The sequence below is a fragment of the Panthera uncia genome, chromosome A2 (genome assembly GCF_023721935.1).
Source record: "Panthera uncia isolate 11264 chromosome A2, Puncia_PCG_1.0, whole genome shotgun sequence".
NCBI classification, from domain to species: domain Eukaryota; kingdom Metazoa; phylum Chordata; class Mammalia; order Carnivora; family Felidae; genus Panthera; species Panthera uncia.
The window spans coordinates 135,679,105-135,700,896 of NC_064816.1; the positions used below are offsets into that span (position 1 = coordinate 135,679,105).

The 21,792-nt window shown below is 35.5% G+C and overlaps 1 protein-coding gene across 1 annotated transcript in view; it reads right to left on the bottom strand.

Moving 5' to 3' along the window:
* Positions 1–891: 891 nt before the first annotated feature.
* The window catches only part of WASL (WASP like actin nucleation promoting factor), a 62,464-nt gene continuing 41,563 nt past the window's right edge, over positions 892–21,792 (bottom strand). Inside the window, exons 6-11 of the mRNA XM_049641767.1 lie at positions 18,136–18,304; positions 16,822–16,864; positions 15,656–15,809; positions 9,825–10,345; positions 5,990–6,098; positions 892–3,545 (exon numbers count right to left, since the gene is read on the bottom strand). Coding sequence (XP_049497724.1) covers positions 3,484–3,545; positions 5,990–6,098; positions 9,825–10,345; positions 15,656–15,809; positions 16,822–16,864; positions 18,136–18,304 — 1,058 coding nt within the window. The 3' untranslated portion in view covers positions 892–3,483. The remainder of the gene's footprint in view (positions 3,546–5,989; positions 6,099–9,824; positions 10,346–15,655; positions 15,810–16,821; positions 16,865–18,135; positions 18,305–21,792) is intronic.

Below are 21,792 nucleotides of genomic sequence, written 5' to 3' on the forward strand. Positions count from 1 at the left end.
AATGAAAGCCCAAGAGATTATGAGAATGCTGTGTTTAGGAGGTAAGATTTAACAATGTCAATAAAATAAGTGTGCCAAGTAAAAATTTTCTTTTCCATAGAGTTTTCTATTGTACTATAAATAGACTTTATCTCTATACTTGTCCTTTAAGAACTCCATTTCTAAAGGGCAGTAAGTTATTTCAGGAATTTCTCCTTTGATTAGATAAATATAATGTGACAAGCCCAATTCTGAGGCATTTGTCTCTTAAAAATCTGTTTTAAAGTTGGTTAATACTTTCCTAAGTATTCACATTGTACGACAGAAAGGAATTTTTAATAGAACATATAAATTTGGCTAAAGCTCTTAGAAGGCGTTTTGTAGCATCCTACACACTAGATTCCACAGCTCAGTTTAATCTCCAGACACCCACTTGTGCCAGAGTCAGCAGAACAGCAAATTCTATTTCTCACAACTGAGGTTCCTGTTTAAAGTACCATCTTGATACCATTTATGAAGAACCATTGAAGTCCCACGTGAACTGCTACATCTGGCTTCCACTGAAATTACCGGTAAGCTTCAGCATCATTCTGATTTTAGGGAACCTCAACATTTTTGGTGTGCGAAAGAGCTGCGGTGTGACCTTGCGATGTGACTGCTCTGTGCCGCACGGCGGTGGCTTCCCGGGAGCTGCTGAGCAGCTGGCACGTTTCCCGGCAGAACAGGGAGGAACATTCTTTTGCTCACCGGTGTTTACTTCACGGCACACTCTCTCAGGGCGTGCGGTCTGCTGAACACTTCGACCGTCATCACTCACTGCGCCGTACCTTTACTCTAACCTACGGTTAAAATTTCTTTTTACCCATTTTATTAATCTCTTAACATAAATAAAGAAAAACGCTTTTTCGCCTATTTGGGTCAAATTAATTTTATTATGCTCCATGATGAATTGCCACCAGTGCAATATCCTATCACTATACATTTCGAAAAAATTCACATACTAAACAAAATTTCAGTTGATAAATGGAAACGAATGATTGAAAAGTCTTTATGAATCTCACACATACAATATGTGGCTAGCTGAAATTGTCTATCACATAGCACTTAGATATAAAAAGCCTCATGCTAGTCTGTTAAATGCGAAGGCTGTCAGACAATCGTTTAGCTGCGGTGACCGTGGGAGGCTCTCAGACAAAGCACAGGTGTGGTGCCGCCCACAGAGAAGCTGGTGAACAAGCTGGTGGCTGGAACATGCGGCCTGCACACCCGCAGTGGGTTCAGTCTTCATGCCGGGACTGAACCCCACAGCTGCTGTGTTTCAGCCAATGGGAATTTAGACTTTGGGCAACAACAACAGAAAGGCTTTTTTTTTTCTTTAAGAAGAATGAACCTGATTACCTTTGGCAAATTTTATACCCATCTTACACGTTAAAAGTTGTGTTTCCAACTCAAGGAACTGATATCCTTTACTCAGAGCAGCTCCTGATAAATATAGATCACACCAAAGTTTGCCGGAAAACCCTGAATTCCTGGGCCAAAAGTTAAGAGAGATCTTAAATTGGCATTACCTTAAAGACATTTCCAGGATGTTTAAAATGTTTTTTTCAATAATGTCACAAAGAAAAAAAAATGAAAAATGTTGAATATTACTTAAAATAATTATAATGATCTGTTTACCATTTGCACAAATTCCTAATTCTATTGGTTAGTAGCTGTCCAGCCTCATCCACAGCAGACTCGGCGTCACTGAGCTCAAGCCACAGTAAAAATGAGAGTAAGCAGAAAAAGGTTTCCAGCAGCAGAGGGCACTGTTTTTGCAAGAAACAAAAAAGTCTAGAGTCTTTCCCGGGTTTAAATTACTCTTGCAAGAAAGGTAACATTCTTTGAATAACTTAACTATTTTACTGCACCACTTACTGCTTTCAGCAACAAAACCTTTTAAATTATTTCTTACGATAACTAGATGCATGATCACTAGAGATGATGTGATAACTGGTTAAAATTCAAGCCCTATCTTGCAGGTCCAGCCTGTCAAGATCATGCCAATACTAGATTTTGGTCGGTACAATTCTAGAGAGCTTAATTTTTAGTTGGATATTGTGATTATAGTAATGAAATACATTTGGAACTACATTCTGCATATGACTCAATGTGAGAAAAATACGTGTCTGTATTTAAATCAGATCATTTTTCTACCTAAAATTTAAAATAGGTAGGTATGATAATTAGCACTATAAATATGAAAAAAACAACACCTTTAGGCAGATTAGTGTATTGCAGAGAGGCAAGGAAACCCTAATTTTAAGACATCATTTAGTATACATAACAAATGTGCAGGTTGTAAAGTTTTATTTATTTATGTATTTTAAATCTAGCATTCAGTTATGTCTCTCAAGAAATTTGACGTTGGGACCACCAATCTTTTAAGAAAAATGCAACTGTTCACCTGACAGTTGACAAAAACCTTGAGAAATTATAAAAAAGAGAAAAATTTTAAATAGTGTACTAAGTTCAGCATTACAGTGTTTACCTTGGCCAGCTCAATTACATTTGTATGGTTGGTATTTCTGAATACCTCAACCCATACAGACTACCCGATAATTCCACATCATTTCCATAATGTTCTGATTTTATAGCGTACTTAAAACCAAAACTGAAGTAACCATTATGTATTGCCTCCTTCAGTTCATGGAGAATATTACCCCTAAAAATCCCCAAACTGCAAAAACTTAAATAACCATCGAAGATTGATACCAAAAATATTTTTAAATTTTTGCCAAAAAGAGCCTGCCACATTTGCTATAGCATAAAAATAATCTCAGTCAAGTACAGGTAAGCAAGGTCTCCTTAGGATCCCAGCCTCCACATACCCCTCTGTACAGGAACAGGCAATATTGCCGGAAGAGGAGTGTTACGGGTTTTCCCGACTAGGGCCTCTGTAGTGGTCTTCCGTAGAGCATCCTGCTACAATTTGAGAACCTGCATCGGTGTAGTGATGTCTAGAGAACCGTGCAATGTGTCTGCTTCAACATTCATGTAGCATGGTGTTCAAAATGGAGGGGCTAAATAAACTAAGGTCTGCATCACTTAAAAAAGAATGTAGTGCTATACTAGATTTTAATAAGAAAATTTAGGTACAGAAAAAGTAGGGTATGAAAATAGTGTTTTCCTTCTGGCATTATAACTAAATTACATTAAGGTTTTTGTCAGTCTCACATATAATATTTAAACTCCCTTGTTGATGGAATGACAAATATTCACAAATTTAAGTGAGCATCCTGGTGTAAACTTGCACACAATGACAGGGAGTAGCTTTGTAGAGGATTTTGACAAACCTTTACAGATTAAATGAGGTATTGCACAGATTAATAAAAAAAAAAAGCAAAAAAGGCAACAAAAATATACAGCAAATTGGTAGAACATTTACATGATAATTTTACAGAATCCATAGACAGAAAGTAGTGTTTAGTATTTCACCTTAAAAATATATATATAATATATAGATCAGTCTTCCCATTCATCATCGTCCTCAAAATCTTCTTCATCATCTTCATCCTCATCTTCATCTAAAAGAAAATCATCAAGTCCAACAATCAAAATATATGTATAAATAAAATAACATTACAGAATTCTTGGGTGATTTCTCCAATCATTTAACTTCTGACACACAAACCATTCCATTGACACACAAACCAATCGAGTGACCAGGGTAATTTAAGAGGAATCAAATAGAATACATATAAAGGGTATGATGGTCAGTTGAAGATTAGAACAGGAGTTAAGAAGTAAGTCCCTTAGTATCTATGTAAGGAATTTCAACTAGTGCTTCTTTATGTGTAAACCCTCATTTGGGTTGGCCTCTCTGAATTTTCACAGATCTCAAATCTAAGAAAGACCCATTTAATTGACTACCTTTAAAGAAAAGTTGTAAAACAAACAAACAAACAAACAAAAAAAACCACCTGACTGAACAGATTGTTCGGCTAGCAATTCCACTTATAACTCCAGTGATAGGCAGGAAACTCACTGACACTGAGCCACTAAGGAAACAGAGCAGGCAGTCCAAATACTCAGCGTCCCTTTCTACCCTCCTATTCTCTCCTGAACTCAGTGACATTGCTTTTTCCAGATCACCAATGACCGACCATTGCTAAAACTAAAGCTTGACTTCCTGTTCTCATTTTCTTGACCGATCATACTTTTGACCCATATCCTGACTCCATCCTCCTTCAAACACTTCATGTGGCTTCTAAGATACTGCACTCTCCAGCCTTCAGAGCCTACTATAATCTCTTCTTCTCTATTTACATGCACTTCTTTAAGGATCCCAGCCAGTTCTGTAACTTTAAATACCATGCCTGTCTCAATGACATGCAAATTTCTATTACCAGTCCAGACCTCCTCCCTCAACTTCAGGCTCATAATCAAATGCCTGCACAACATCTACATTTGAATTTTTAGTAAGTATCTCAAATTTAGTATTTACAAAAACCAAACTCCCGATCTTTCCTCTCAAACCTGCTCCTCCTAAATCTTATCCCACTCCATTAATGAAAATTTCACCCCTTTCATACTCAAGTCAAAAATCTTGGGAGTCATCCTTCACTTTCTTTTTTCTAAACTTCACTTCCAATCCATCAGCAAACCCAATTATTTCCTCATTCACAATATACCTAGTATCCAATCCCTGCTCACTGGGGCTACCAATCTCATTCAAACCTCTACTATCTCTTGCTTGGATCATTGCCATCCCTCTGCTAAGGACCTTCCAATGACTTCCCATCACATCCGTGGCCTCCAAAGCCTTACTACTGGCCTCCTGTACCTCTTGTACTTCAATGCCTTACTATTCTTTCCCCCTTTTCCTTACTCAGCCATACTGACCTCATCATTATTCGTCAACCTCAGGAACTTTGCACTTGCTGTTCTTTCTACCGGAATGAACACACTTTCCCCAATTTTCTACATGGTTTACTCCTTGAACTCCTTTTGGTCTTTTCTCCAATATCACTTCAGTTAGGCTCATCCTATTTCAAAATGAACTTCCCTCCTATAGCTACAAGTCCCTATATCTTCCTTTTCTGATTTATTTTTGCCCTTAGCACATATCACCGTTTAATATCTGTTTTTCTAATTTACTTTATTGTTGTCTCTCACTGAAATGCATGCTCCATGGAGGCAGGGATTTTTATTGTTTTTTAATTATTATCCTACAATAAATACCTACAGAATGAACTAGTCTATTCTATCTCTGTAACAGTGTTGGAATAGGTCTATTTAAAGAAAATAAATATTAGTAATAGATCTTAGATATGACTCACGAATTCTCTCCATAAAACAAATATAAAATTGAGGTCCACAGTGAATAAATAATAATTCAATAAGAACAAAGATCAGATTCTAGTACAGCATGCTGGGGAAGCTCTTTAGTAAACCTCAAGCACTACATCAGCTAGACCAATTGCTTTCTCTTTTGAAAGTAACATCCATTTATATGGTGGTGTACATATGCTTAATAATGGCCTCAAAATAGGGAGAACTAGTTTATTCAAATAAACCTTTTAGAAAATGACGAAAAAGAGGACACAAAACACTTCAGGATTCTTTAGCAAACCCCAGAAAACCTAATTTCTCAGCCCAAATTCTTACAAATCAGGGAAACCTGAATTTCTCATGTCACAAGAATGTCACAGGAATGGGATCCAGAATGTCAAGCTTTGTTTAGAGGTTTGACAGGCATTCTATTAGTATTCCCAGCATAGGAAATGAAACTGCTACTTTTCTGAAGTTGTTCTTCCAATTTATGCTTATGGCTATGGTGTACTAGAATCCATTCAGCATCAGATAGACTAATCATGGTGGCAAAAACTTTTAAAAATTTGCCCTAATATCCACATCAGTGTTATTCAATAGCAGGGGGAAAGCGAGCAAAGTCTACCATAAAATAAAAAGAAAACAGAACTTCAAATATTAAAATTAAATATAAATGTACTCATACAAATAAATATACCTGAAGAATGAATGGCTTTGCTCCTTTTCTGCATCACTTCCATTAATGCACCCACAATTCCTGAAGTGGGTGCAGGTGTTGGTGGTGTAGACTCTTGGCCATCAGATACCTTGGAAAGGAAAGTGAGCAAAATTTAGAACTAAATCCTAGCAAACACTTTTTGTCTCCAGAAAGTCTTACTTTTTTAGAATCACTTCCTATTTAAAAAAAGAAAGGGGGGGGGGGGGGAAAGAAAGAGCAAACAAGCCCAGGACAGGATTAACTAATTTAAGAAGAAATGAATTGTGCTTTAAAATAGTTATTCAAAATATACATCCTCTCCTTAATGTATAAAGCCATCAACACATTTCCAAATTTAAAATAACAAACCTTTTCCTAAATAATACTTGCCTTTGCAGTTGGATTACTTCTGTTCATTCTAGAACATAAAACCTTAGCTGATGAAACTTTAAAACTATTATCAAGGATCAGCATTTTATAGAAAATTAAGGTATATTCAGATTCTTAGAGTTGTTAGGTGAGAAGGACACTTAAGACATCTAAGAGCAACCGAAGAAACTTCTAATCTCCTAGAAAAACTCAGCTTCACCAATAAGCTTTATAACTTTGTATACTATATTTATAGTTCATATGGTACAAACTTACAAATATGTGTAATATATGTAGATATATTATTATAACTCAAAATGAACTTTCCTTCTCATAGCATATAACGTCTCTTCAAGGAGCTCGGCCAGGTAACTTTCAAAATGTACCTACCTCACAAGGCAATCACTATCCCTAACTAAAGTACTTCTATCTAGTATCAACTACTTTTGGGGCGGGGGAAACAATATCAAGGGGTCTCATTAAAGTCGAGTACCTATACAAAATACTCCAATTCCAACTCTCATTAAAAAAGAGAAAATACAGGAAATCTGTAGAGATTCAGGAAAAAAAATACATAATTTGGAAATTACTGCTCTAAGTGTACTTTGACTAAAATGAGCAGTCATTTATCCAAAATAACTCATTTTGTTAATTTTGTCTCTGGACTTACGTGACCCATGTAAAGATAGAATATTAGTATACTTAAAAATGAAATTGTACAGCTGTTTTACTTGGATTCTTATCATTTCCCAAAGAAAAACTACTTTTTTAGGACAAACTTTTTATTTTGGTCTTTACAGCTCTTCTAATACTACTTGTCTTTCTGGAGACTTAACAGGTCTTTTTCTTTTAAAAATATTCAAAGTAGTTCCCCCATAAGATACTGATTCATTCATTAGTATTTAGGTTTGGGGAGGCTGGGTATTAACTACTACTAGTATGGAAGTGCCACAAATGAAAAAGACAACAGAAACAGTTTCTGAGGTTTGAAGGTCAGCATGAGGCTCTCAAAGAAGTGTAGCAGCAGTAAGAAGAAACACTTAAGACACCCTTGAAGCAATGTGAGATTACACGGCAGAGACCACAGGAGCACAACACTGACACAGACACGCTTTTGAAGGTACTTACTTGGATGGTGCTATCCAAGGTACTATGAACATGGAACTCAAAATCTATGTAAGTGAATAGTTACACCCTTCCTGCCAACTGTGATCTTATGTTAGTCATATTCATCTGTGAATAAGTGATTTACATAGACTGTTTAAAGAAACATGGCTGGAGAAATTTCAACCACAGAACGGTTTTCTTAAAAAACGAGGTAAAGCTATGGACTCAGATCACATACAACATGCCAATAATTCACTGATTTATTCCTCTAGGATATTACTCTAAAATTAATTTTAAGAAGTGATTATTTAGGGGAAGAATGACCTACACTTAGAATAAAACATACTTTTCTCTCTAAAAGAAATGTAGAGAATGAAGAGAGTTGGGATGGGACGGGGAAGAAATGATGATGGGGAAAATAGGGAACTTAACTCAGTAATTTTTTTAATTAAGAAAAGAGGACAGACAAGGAGTGGGATATTAAAAAAATGAGAACACAATTTATTAAAAATAACCCCTTATTAGTAACAGCAAATGAGAGAAAGCAATAAAAGTTGATTGTGCAAGAGAGAGGAAATAGACAAGAGAAACAAAAAGAGAAGTTATGAGTGGCAGATGCAGGAATGAGTGACCCTGAGTCTGAGGTAAAGTCCATTAAAGCCTGCTACTCACCTGGGCTGTGGTCATTTTTTTTTTTTTTTTTTTACATAAATGTTTATTTATTTTTGAGAAAGAGAGAGAGAGAAAAAGTGCGTGAGAGAACGCGAGTGGGAAGTGGCAGAGAGAAAGGGAGACCGAGAATCCAAAGTGGGCGGCTCTGTGCTGACAGCAGAGAACTCCATGCAGGGCTTGAACTCCTGAACTGTGAGATCATGACCTGAGCCGAAGTTTGATGCTTAACTGACTGTGAGCTACCCAGGCACCCCTTTAATTTTGCCACTAATTCCTCCCACTAACAACTATTCGAAATTCTTCAACTGTTCCTGAGAACCCTTTAGTCTAAACTAAATGGGGAAAGGGAGCAGAGACAACTGCTCACAGGTTGATCACATGGCAAGAAAAGACCTAGATACATTTTAAAGATCAGAGTTTTTAAAATCTGTGCTATGCCAGTGTTCAAGCGTTTCCATCCAGTCAGCTGTGTTCCCTATCCATCGTTCTCCTCCTAGCCAAGCGTCAGAGATTTAGTTACCATAATTCCCTACATCACAAAATCATTTTCAATTAGAATCTCCTTTCACCTTCATTTACTGCACAGAAAAATCCATCACCCTCACCAACCCGAAGCCCTGGAGAGCAAATGTTCCTCTTGGAACTGAGAGACCATAAGTAAAAGCTCAGGAGTATGTGATGTAGGCAATTTAGATTCTAGAAAAGGGGTCAGCAAACTATTGCCCATGGGTCAAATCTAGCTCATCCTGTTTTTGTAGAACTTTTAAAGTGAAAAACGATTTTTACATTTTTAAACGGTTGGAAGAAAATAAAAAGAATATTTGTGACATGTGAAAATTACATGAAATTCAAATTTCAGTGTCCATAAATAAAGCTTTATAGAACACAATCACGCCCAATTTTGCATCATGTATGCTGCTGCGTTTGTAATATAAGGGCAAAGCTGAGTAGTTGTGACAGAGACCATACAGCCTGCAAGTCTAAAATATTTACCATTTGGTCGGTCCTTTAAAAAAAACCAGTTTGCCAACCTCTGCTCTAGAAGACTATATGATCACCTCTTCCAATACACAGGATCCAAAATTCTCTACCAACATTATCCAAAATTCTATTAGAACTCTTTCAAGTTTCTGCAGAGTCGGATTGTCTACGAATCTAAATTTCAGAACACAGAAACTTTACAATATTGTTTAGTTTTCATAAAGTTAATGGTATGAACTTACCAAGACAATTATAATTGGTTACAAGCAGGGCTTTTACTTCTCCACAGTTTAAAGATATATCTTTAAATTCAAATAAATTTTATTCAGAAGTGAAGTCTAGAACACAGCAAACATACTATATATAATACTCCACTTACATGAAGCTCTAAGAACAGGCAACACTAATCTACAGTGATTAAAAATCAGATTAGTGATTTTTTTTTTTTTTTGAGAGAGAGAGAAATGGAAAGAGGCGTGAGGGAACTTTTTCTGGGGTGATATTCTAATTATAGAAGTATGGGCTACGCAGGTATAGGGTATAAATGTGTGTGGTTCTAGTTTGTAAAAACATCAGAAATTCAATGGGTTAAACACCTGCATACCGAGGGAAAGAGCAAAAAATAAAGATTTTCCAAGTTGTCTCATAAATTACTTTAAAATTCGTTAGGACAGAGCGTCTAAACTGAAACGAACAGATTACTTACAGATTTCAGCTGAATACCCTGTCGTATCTGGTCTAAAAGTGCATCCCTTCCGGAGCAGGACACGGGTCGACTGTTCTGTTCCACCTTTTTTAGCTGAGCACCCTCTCTAATTTGATCCAAAAGAGCTGCTTTGCTTCCCGCAGGAGGTGGAACCTGATGGTCACCGTCAGAAGGGAGGCCAGGCGGAGGTGGCGGCCCCGGGGGAGGCGGGGGCGGAGGTGGCGGGGGCGGTGCCGCTGAGCCGGCCAACGACAGAGGTGGAGGCGGCGGTGGAGGCCCCGACGGTGCTGAGGAGGGAAGGGCTGGAGGCGGAGGAGGGTACATCCTATTTGGTGGCGGTGGAGGGGCTCCCACACCTGGCCTGGACGGAGGCGGTGGCGGAGGCGCGGCGGTGGGAGCTCTAGAAGGTGGTGGAGGAGGAGCGCCTCTCCCCCTGGCGGGAGGGGGCGGGGGGCCTGAGCTGTGCGGGGGTGGGGGGGGAGGAGGCGGCCCTCCCCTAGACGGCGGTGGCGGCGGTGGCGCTGAAATAAAAACAGAAAAAAGAAAGCGTGCTTTTCTCCGCCCCAAACATCACACTGAAGAAAAACTTACTTCAACACGTGTGAAAAGACACACGAGGGGGAAAAAAGGCCTCGTCTTTGTATTTTATTTTACAAGGACATGTGAGCACGGATGATAGAATTCTATTTGGGAATACTCCTCTAAAGACCACTTTTCCTGTTTTTCTTGAAAAATATTAGCTGAAACTGTAGAATCTAGTTTTGAGGAATCAGCACCACTTCTGAAGGTATGGGAATAAACACTTCCTTATATAATAAAAACATCACAAAATCAAATACTTTGGTCAATTAGCATTATTTAGCATTTCAATAAAAATTAATGGATACCTTCCCTCTTTAAAGAATTGAGTTTATTTAATTTATAAAATTAATTTACATTCGGAATAAAATAGCTGGTGTTGCATAACCTATCAGAATTTATTCAAGTTAATCTGAGTTAAACCCAAATTGAATACTTTTTCTTTTAAAATTTAAAACTTTGTCACCTTACATTTATATTATATGGTCTATATTTTCTAAAAATATAGTATATGTTATAATGAAATATACTATAATATGTAATAATATATATAATATTCTATATTTCTAGAAGATGGTCATTAACTCTAGTGATGGCAGTAAAGGGAGGCTGGTTGCTCAAGTGAAATGTTCAACTACTTATTCGGGAGATGCAACCAACTATTAATAAATTAACTGAGAATTTCTACATTGAAAAACTGGACTAAGTTATTGATAAAATATTAATATTATTCTAGTATTAATGATTTTCTCATTCTTATTCTACTTTAATAAAAATAAGGAAAGAAATTCAAAGTACACATTTATTATTTTTGGAAGTATGATTTTACTAACAGTATGTACAAATTTACATAATAATGAACTTCATTATTTCTCCATTCAAAGACTGAAGAGGCAAATTAACTATTTTTAGGAGTAGAGAAATCCTAGAATTCATAAAAACTCTTTGTGTTTACTGATGTCTCCTTGTATACAAACTTTTACAAGTGAAATAATACATAGCTGCAAACAGGAGAGTTACCCTACTCAGATGTCGGCCACCACAGAGGGAAGTTCCTATGATTTATATCAAGGCACCCTGGAGGTCTCAGTGTTGCAGGTTCATCCAATTTTCTCATTGGATCCAAAGTGAGGACACTTACACTAACCTTGCTAAAAGCAAAGTCTTTTTCTAACATATTTTGTAATAAAAGAACAAAACCAGGAGGATATGACATATATGTAATCTGTGTACTCTCTGAATAAGACAGTACCTCAAATCCTTCAAGCAATTTTAATCAGGCTAAGGTTTCTATTTCAAATAGGTATGATTTACTTGTTTGTTAATCAAGAGGAAAATACCCACCCTATTCTACTTTAAAAAGTATTAGTAAATCATTTCTCATAGTCTCTTTGAGGACTCTGGATCCACAATCTTTTATATGTAAAATGATGTATTTCTTCAGTAGAGAGAATAAAAGTTCTTTCAAACTTGCAGTAAGTACATTTATTGGAATAATTTGGAGTCCAGCTATTACTCATTTAAACAGACATTAAATCACTGCCTAGGAAAAGGAAGCGTGAATTGATTGGGAGTAAATTATTACCTGAGTATAGCACAAGTTCAGCATCTCTACTGTCTTGAAAAGTGATGGAAAATGTCTCTATATTTTTGTGAGGAAAACATCTATTACCAACTTTGTTTTTTTATAGTCTGTATTATTTTTACATAAAAAGGTAAGTACGCAAAAGACATGCCATACCTGATGTAAGAATATGAAAGAATTAAAAGAGGGAAGTACGGATGGCACAATAGGAGTTAGGTTTAGATGCACAAAAATGTCTAAGTAGACATCACGCACCATCAAGAGAAAATCGGATGGCCTACAGACTTGCAAAACTCTGAAAAGTCACCACAAACACCAGAATCAGAATGATAACAGTACTTAGATTTCTAAAAAATAAATGAAGTGAAACGTATGAAACAAAAGTTACAACAAATAAAACTGTTCTTACTATCAGAGTTTAGTTAAAAAGGAAGAAAGACACGGAAAAAAATCTTGTCTTGATGGTATACTACAAAAAAAAGCTCCTATACTTAAAAATAATTATTATTGCAGATCAATATTAAGAATAATAGGTTAACTAATTTTCTAGATATGTGATATTTATAGGATTGGGAAGCAGAAATTATAAAATATAAATATAACTAAGGTTTAAAAGAAATATAGTATTATATAAAATTCAGGAAACATTCAAGAACTTCTCTCATGCACCCTCCCCAAAGTAAAGCAAATAGAAAACTGCTATCTATTCAACACAAATTTAAACAACTCTGACTAGGCACGTATAGAACTAATTGTGTGTGTTTATGTTTAGCACCCCCTCCTTGACTCAAATTAATGTAAAAATCTAAGTACATTTCACATAGGTTACTGAAATGATGCTAAGTGTGAAAGGCAACCACTAGGAATGAGTATAATCAGCGACAATAAAAACAACAATGGTGCTGTGGTTAAGAGGTGTTTTTTAAAAATCCACAGAATTTCATTAGAATTGTCTAAACTATAGATGAAATATGAGCTCTGACTCATACAGAAATATATTTTTTTAATTTTACCATCTATGTGCCCAAAACATTAGTTTGAGTGAAGGGCAAAAAAACCTCATTGTATGTTTAGATTTGGAAGCAGGATAAATGAACTCTAGCTTCTCTGAAAATAAACATATCAAAGCATGCATAATTTAGAGCACTGGGTCAAATAACATCCCACATATATACCACTGCATTGTGGTGGACCTACACAGCAGATTATTATGAGTTAATGGCCTTCAAAGAATTGCACAGATACACACAAAATAGATTGGAAATCACAAGTCTACTACTTTTTATAAACCTGATTACATAATTTTATAAAACAAGTTTCAAGAGATTTGATTCAGTAGGTTTTACAAAATATATTTTTAAGACAACTTCATAAATTTCTCCTCTAATTTTTTATACTTCTGAACACATTATATGTTCTGCCTGAAAACATTTCCCTAACAAATCATTAATTTTTATTTTTTTATTATTTTTTATTTATTTTTTATTCTTTCTTTGAAAAATTTATCTTCCATAAAATCATTCTTTGGTGTCTAAAAGGTTCCCCATTGGGAGTTAGGTTCTTAAGTATGACAAGAATTTAACTTTGTTCCCAAAGCATGTTTTGTTTTTGTTTTTTTTGTTTATTTTTATTTTTGAGAGAGAGAGAGAGAGAGAGAGAGAGAGCGAGCTCGTGCAAGCATGAGCAGGGGAGGGGCAGAGAGCGAGGGAGACACAGAATCTGAAGCAGGCTCCAGGCTCCAAGCTGTCAGCTGTCAGCACAGAGCACGACATGAGGCTCAAACCCACAAACCGGAAGATCATGACCTGAGCTGAAGTTGGATGCTTATTGACTCAGCCACCCAGACGGCCCACCCAAAGCATGTTTTTTAATGTCTGTGTATTTCTTTGGTTTTAAGTAATTCAATTAAGGAAAGATCTTGCCTAATTTGATGCTTTAAAAGCAGCTAGAATAATAAGCAGTCATAATAAAGTTTAAAAACCAAATCAGGGGTTGGGGGGTGGGGAAAATGGGAAATGGGCATTGAGGAAGGCACTTGGGATGAGCACTGGGTGTTGTATGTAAGTGATGAATCATGGGCATCTACTCCCGAAGCAAAGACTACACTGTATACACTGTATGTTAGCTAACTTGAAAATAAATTATTTAAAATAAACAAACATTGATATTTGTAACTTAAAAAAAAACAAAACAAATCCAATCAAGTTAATCTAGACAACCGTCAGTCACAGGTATTCAGGTGTGAGGGCACATATATGGGTAGCCCAGTAAAGGTCAAGAGTCATTTATAAATTTATAAATTCAGAGAGCTCAGAGAGATGCCAAGCAAAATCTGGTAATGTGAGGGTATGTGATAACCATGGAAAAAGAGAGTTGGGAAACACACTACCAATAAACGTGACTTACCCTGGGAGCATTTAAAAACAATAATGGTGCTATGCCCAAGATGTTTTTATTAAAAATCCATAGAGCCTGGAAATGTAATTTTTTCAAAAACTAAAACAAATTAGCATCATACTAATTTCAATGAAACTAACATTGTGTTTCTACAATAGCAATTTCTGACTATATACTTGTCTAAATATCTATTTCCACACTAGACTAAGTATCCTGAGTGGAAATGAGTGCTGGCATAATGTTTACTGAATATATGAATGAATGAAAGACTGAATGAACATCAGTACTGAAAAAGATACAAGTAAGTCAAATACCTAATTTAAAACGACAGTGAAATTCCTCAGAATACTTTGATAAAATGGAACTTTTGCTCCGTACACAAAAGCTAGATAGAAGAAAAGCAATCTCAAATGAATAAGGTGGCAAAGAGATGACTGTCATATTGGAAAATTCAGTTATTGAATTTACACTTTATTGTTCAATTAACATACAACTAAAACACAAGGTGCTTTAAATATCAGATCTTAAAAGGATGCAAATTAGTATACTCAAAGTACTAAATGATAAATTTTATTCTTTACCAAGAAAAAATGTTTGTATTTCAAAATAAATAATTTTCATTATTTATATCCTTGAAAATGCTTATATATTACTGATTAAACAATGATTATTTTTAAATTACTACTTCTGAGTTGTAATAAAAACAACTTTAATGGTGGTTTCTAAGATTTGTTAAATAAGATATTAGGCAACTATAAATTTTTATTCTAAAATAGAATAGCCAGAAGATTTTGTACGGATATTCATGAATTTAATATAAGACTTTTTAGTAAGAAAAACCTTGCCAAATGTTTTATTTTTTTTTCTAATTTTTTTTTAATGTTTATTTACTTTTGAGAGAGAGAGAGACAAAGCACAAGTGGCGGAGGGGCAGAGATAGAAGGAGACACAGAATCCGAAGCAGGCTCCAGGCTCTGAGCTGTCAGCACAGAGCCCGATGCGAAGCTCGAACTCTCAAACTGTGAGATCATGACTTGAGCCGAAGTCGGATGCTTAACCGACTGAGCCACCCAGGTGCCCCACCAAATCTTTTAGTTACATCAAAATAATGTAAAACAATACCAGGTCGAGTTAGTTATCTATAAATTCAAATATTCTGCTTACGGAAGGTTCATAGGAATGTGTATAGCTGTCTTCCATGAAACTGACCTCAAAACAGTCAAAAGAAAAAAAAAAAGGATTACAATGCTTAAATGAAAAAATAAATTACCTTGCCTTCGTAGTTCATTTTTAACAGCTTCCACACCTCCTGTTTTTTCAATGAAGTCATATATAACTTTCGATGTTTCTCGGTCTTTAAGTTGTGCCTCTGAGATTCCACACATATCAAAAAGATTCTTCAATTCTGGATCCAAATTATTCAGCTACAACAAATAAAGTAACTAACTGTAAAATCGATCCCAATTTTTAAAAATAAGCATGATCAAATCTGATCCTCATCTTTGCCCTTTATGAAATTATTTTAAGTTGAAATATGGTTATTTATATTCCAACTAAACTTTCTTATTTAAATAAAACAGAAAAGGTAAGAACAAAGAATACATTTTTATTTTGTTTTGTTCCCTTCCTTCAAAAAGGGCATCTCATTTAGAGTTTTACTAACCCATTTATGATTCAAACATTTCCAATGTTCACCTATTCCTAAATAAGATTTAGATACATCACAAATAAACAAAAGAAGCAAATCAATTTGAAAATCTGAGGACAAGGACCTCCTTATAACCTCAGCACCCTGTACAGTGCCCAACACAAAGAAGCATTCAATAAATGTTGTAGAGTTAACACTGTAGTTATAACAAAAATAACCAGAAGGATTTTTGACCCCAATCACAAGTATTTCTCTTCAAAGTAATTTTTCCAAATCCTGATCATTTGGTCAACTGTGAAATACGTATTAATACTTAAGCAACCAAAAATACAGGTAAAATGTTAAAAAAACTTATTTTTGCCAGCAGTTTAACCTACCTTGCTCAGTGCTGTAAATTAAATAATGACGAAATTGCCAAGAAGAATAGAATGAAAAGACCTAGACAATTTAACAACTGGATAATTCAGAAATTGATTATTCTCCACTAATTTGGCATACATTCCCCAAAAACGATCAGCTAGCAGAAATAGTTTCTTTCTCTTGCTGGCAACACACAAGAATTTCACATTACAGTATATAAATCCAAGGAGTATAAAACCTTTGTCTTTAGAGACATAGCCATAAATGACTGAAGAATACGAAGGTTTCAAACCTCAGTAGTATATGTACATAAACACATTCAAATGAACGCCAGAATTCACAAAAATGAATAATAAAAATCTACACACAGGCCATAGCATTCCCACTTATTTAGAGCAATACTGTTTATGACTTGCAAAGATACTTACATCAAAGCCAGTATTTGGATCCCAACCAACATGTCCAATGTGCCTGAAGAAGTAGACAAAAATAAAATAAAAAATAGAAAATGCATAAAGAGCATTTAAACATAACATACATCAAATCCAAACCACCCAATAAATTTTGGCCCTGAACTAATAGTTCTCACAGACATAACCACATTCAGGGGAAAACTGTATGATTCCAGCCCTGGCTATGCTACTGAGTCTTAACACCTTTGCACAATCTTTCTGAGCATCCATTTCCTCAACTGTCAAACTGTCATTAAGAATACGGGCATTTTATGGGGCGCCTGGGTGGGTCAGTCAGTTGAGCATCCAACTCTTCATTTTGGCTCAGGTCATGATCCCAGGGTTGTGGGACCAAGCCCCGCATCATTGGGCTCTGTAATGAGTGTGGAGCCTGCTTAGCATTCGCTCTCTCTTTTCTTCTGCCTCTCTCCCTAGCTGGAGCTCTCTCAAAAAAAGAAAAACAAACAAAAACAAAAACAAAACAACAAAAAAACCCAAGAATTATATATATGAGAATATAAGAGTTTTGTCACGACCTAATGAAATGATGTATATGAAAATGCTTAAAATACATCAAAGAAATAGCAAAGGTTTGATGCCTACTATAGACTACATGTTTGTGTCCCCTAAAAATTCCTTTGTTGAAACCTAATTCCTAATGTGATGATATGTGGACGTGAGGATTTTAGGAGGTGATTATATTTTGAGGGTAGATCCCTCAAGAATGGGGTTAGCACCCTTAGATAAAAGGCCCAAGAAGGCTTCCTTGCCCTCTTCCAAAATGTGAGGAAGACAGCTAGAAGACCACGCACGGTCTATGAACCAGGAAGAAGAATCTCACCAGACACTACATTTCGCCTGCCTCTTCCCAGTCTCCAGAGCTGTGAGAAATAAATTTCTGTTACTTATCAGCTACTCAGTCTATAGTATTCTTTTACAGCAGCCCAAATGGACTGAGACAGTGCCTTCAGGCAATTTCAAATACCATTTATAGAGAAAAAGAGAGAAATCACTATGTCCAACAATTATTTAAAGAAACAACTTCATCTAATTTTTCTTTACTGATGGGTAGAAAAGTAAATAAACAGTTAAGATACAGAGAAAGTCTACGGAGCCTTAAAAAACAAACAAACACCTCCCAACAAAATCTATAGCTAAAAAGGTACGCAAATGATAAATGTAAGGGTCCCCCCCCACCACCAATAAGAAAACTAAATTTTCTAACAAGTTAAAAATCAAGAGCAGTAATGAGTAAATCAAAAGATAAGAAAAACAAAAGAACTCTCTTACTGGAAATTGCTTGGTGTTCCAATATCTGCCTTGGTTAATCTCTTCTTTTTTGTTTTTCCTTTTTTCTTTTCTTTGGTATGGGAGATGTTGTTGACTTGTGGACCATAAAATCTATTGGTTGTGATTTCTGGATTTTTTATGTCAACTGTTGCCATGGGTAGATTAGGACCTGCAAAACAATATGAAAGGAATATAACTTGAGATAACAATTATTACAATCCTAGTTTATAATTTGAATATCTTTCTCTGAAGTAGGACCGCTTCATTAATATAAATTTAAAATTTAAACTTGCATGTTAGTTTTTTGTAAATAAAGGATAAAGTACTTCCTAAATTTCAAAAGCCTATAATAAATTCTTAAACACATTAGCACAGATGTTATTTGAAAGCAAACTTGTATTTTTATAATATTAAATCCCTCGGGAAACACATATTTTCAATAAGAATTTATATTTAATTGATCTAATCCCTTGAATTTGGACTACAATAGCCTGATACACATCACATCACTCCTTGGTAAAATGGTATATATCACATAACAAGGATAACAAAAGTAAAAAAAAAAAAAAAGTACATACTTCATTTTAAATCTGACAAAGAAATCTAGTCTTACTTCTTTGTTTCAACTTTATTAGCCCATGAGGGAACAAAGTAGTTTTACAATTATTAGTATTTTTTCCAAAACTACCATATTTAAATCCTGTAATATTTTCCCTATCATACATACACTTTGATTACCAGAAGTACAGGGCTCAAAAACAAAATGGGAACATTCGCAAAACACTCATCTTCCACAAGAATCAATAGTAAAAATACCTCGGGCACCTTCAGATACTATTAATAGCATCTTTAGGAGTGACACTAAATATACCATACAAAACCTGTCTGAAAATTCACGAAAATATTCGTGGCCTTAAAAGCACAATAGTCTAAATGAAAATGTATTCAATTTTAAAATTCCTTATAAATTTAACTAAAGAGCTTCACATGTTCCTTAGAGAGTCCATTTTAATATATGATTCTCTGACAAAACCACTTATCAGACTTAATTCCTTTGAGATGAGTAATGACAACTTTCAAAATGTTGTCTACAATGTAACCACTACTGTGCAGAGAAAGAGTTAACACAGTAGGCCTGAGCCTGCCATTCTTAGAGTGACCTGCTTGCAAGGTTGATGCTGAGCTGGCATCTGGAAACTGGGATTCCAAGAGGGTTCTCACCATTTCCTGATAGGATGGGCTCCTTATGCCTCAACTATTTGTGCTGACAATGTGCTTAATGCTAAACACCTGCTTTCCTCCTGGGAGTCCAGAATCTCGGTATGTGCTAGACAGAGAATGACTACGTGAGTAGCGCCAGATAAACCCCAGGCACTGATCCCTAATCAGTTTCTCCTTTAGTCAACATTTCACATGTGCTGTAACAATTTTCACTGGAGGAATGATGTGCATCCCCTGTGACTCCAGTGGGAGAAGACGATCACAAAGTTGGGTGTGCTTTCCCTCAGACCTAACCCCATGTGTCTTTGTCTTTGCTGATTTTGTTTTATATCCTTTCACTGTGTGCTTGGTCCCGCTGAGTCCTTCTAGTAAATCAGCTAGGCTTTGATCTTGAGGATCCCCAACACAATCATAGAATAGCAACTGGAAATCCCAAGAAATTACAGGCTAATGTATATTAGGTAACAACTAATTGCCAATTTGACTCTAATTCTTCACTTGCAGTAAACAGCTCAAATGTATCCTATTCATTAAAGTTACCTGAAAGAACAATGTTTATCTAAGTGGGTAAATTATATATAACCCATTTTCTCTCTTTCAACTCTACTATTAAAGATAAAATACAGTTAAAATAAATTTATGAAAGCCATTTGCCACCTTATCAGACAAGCTGACAATCTGGAAAGATGCGTATTTTTAACGTCACCAAAATTCAGCTATTTTCCCTTCATATTCAAGGTCTACTTACATTTAGGTGTCTAAAAGTTCTACTTATATTTTCATATAAAATTCCATGGGAAGATGCCCATAGTGGCAAGAAATAAAGAACTTCTTATTTGAAAAAAATAAAAGCTAGTGAGTAAAATGGATAAAACCATTAAAATAAGCTGATTCAGTGTCAAGGAATAATCTAAAATAGCTGGATCAAAAATTAAAGGTTAGTTAAGCAATTAGGCTTATTAAATAGTAGATAAAGACTTAGGTTTTCAAATTTGTTCAGATAGCAGATTTCACAAAGTTTCACAAGTAGTTTCACAAAGGGACTAATCGAGAATAACCAGAATTTAAGTATTAGAGGTTAAATTGGTGTCATACACAAAGGCTTATCTAATGATCTGTTTTTATTTCTCATCCTTCTCTTTCTGCCTTCCCTCTTATAATTTGTCTTTACAAGTCAGTATCAGCAATACCATCCATGATAAGCTGTGGCAAAGCACTATTTATTCTATCTTTATACTTAATACAATTCAAGACGTGACTTAAGACAGATTTAGGAGTATCAGAGTGAGGCACTCTCTTTAAAAATACCACCCCTCCCTGGGGCACCTGGGTAGCTCAGTCAGTTGAGCATCTGACTTCGGCTCAGGTCAGGATCTCATAGTTCGTGGGTTCGAGCCCCGCGTCGGGCTCTGTGCTGACAGCTTGCTCAGAGCCTGGAGCCTGCTTCAGATTCTGCATCTCCTTCTCTCTGCCCCTCCCCTGCTCACACTCTGTCTCTCAAAAATAAAATAAATGTTTAAAAAAAATGTTTTTTAATACCACCCCTCCTGAAATAGGTGTTCAAATAGTAACTATAAAGGAACAGCCAGATTCACCATTAAAAAACAACAACAAAACTATTATTAGTTTTTAGAAAAAAACAAAAATAAAAATATTTTTATGCTGCTTTGGGTTATATGAAAGTTATTATTATTTTGTGGATATTCTAAACAGTAAGTAGAGTTGGCTAAAGGGAAGTTTAATAGCTTAAATTATCCCAGCTAATAAATTCTTCTCTGGGAATTTTTAAAAAGTTAAGATTCTTGTAAGCCTGATTTGTAAGTCGCTAGAGAAAATAATTCAGCCATCTCTGAAGAAAGTTCAAGGATAAAGACAGGAAAAAAATATAAGTGGTATGTAGAATGAAAAAGTTTAACTCCTACTGTAGTCAGACTGTGTTTCCCCTCCTCTCTCTACCCCAAAATGAGATGTGGATATACTGTTATATGTCTGCCAAGCAGTTTATAAAGCCTTTGAATTAGCTATTTAGAATCATTACACGTGAATCTGATTAGTACCAGTTAAAATATTATTTAGTTAAGTCTACACAGGAAAATCTGAATTATAGCAATGTATAGGAAATTAGTATTAGCTAGGAAATTAGACTGTTTTCCTAAACTTTTCCTTTTATAGATGGAAAATTAAGGTGAAGAGTCAGGTGACCTATCAAAAGTCACACAACTGTGACAAAGGCAAAGGTGAACTCTGCAATCTTGGTTCCTGGTCCACTACCCTTTCTATTAACTACTATTGTACTTCCTACACTAATGTCAAACCATAAGGTGATTGATAATGCTAACTTTACAAATGTCACCGTATACAATTTCCTTACCAATTTATTAGTTCTCTTAGTTTATAAACAGTTTATTATTTAATAAATACTCACTAGTAACTTTC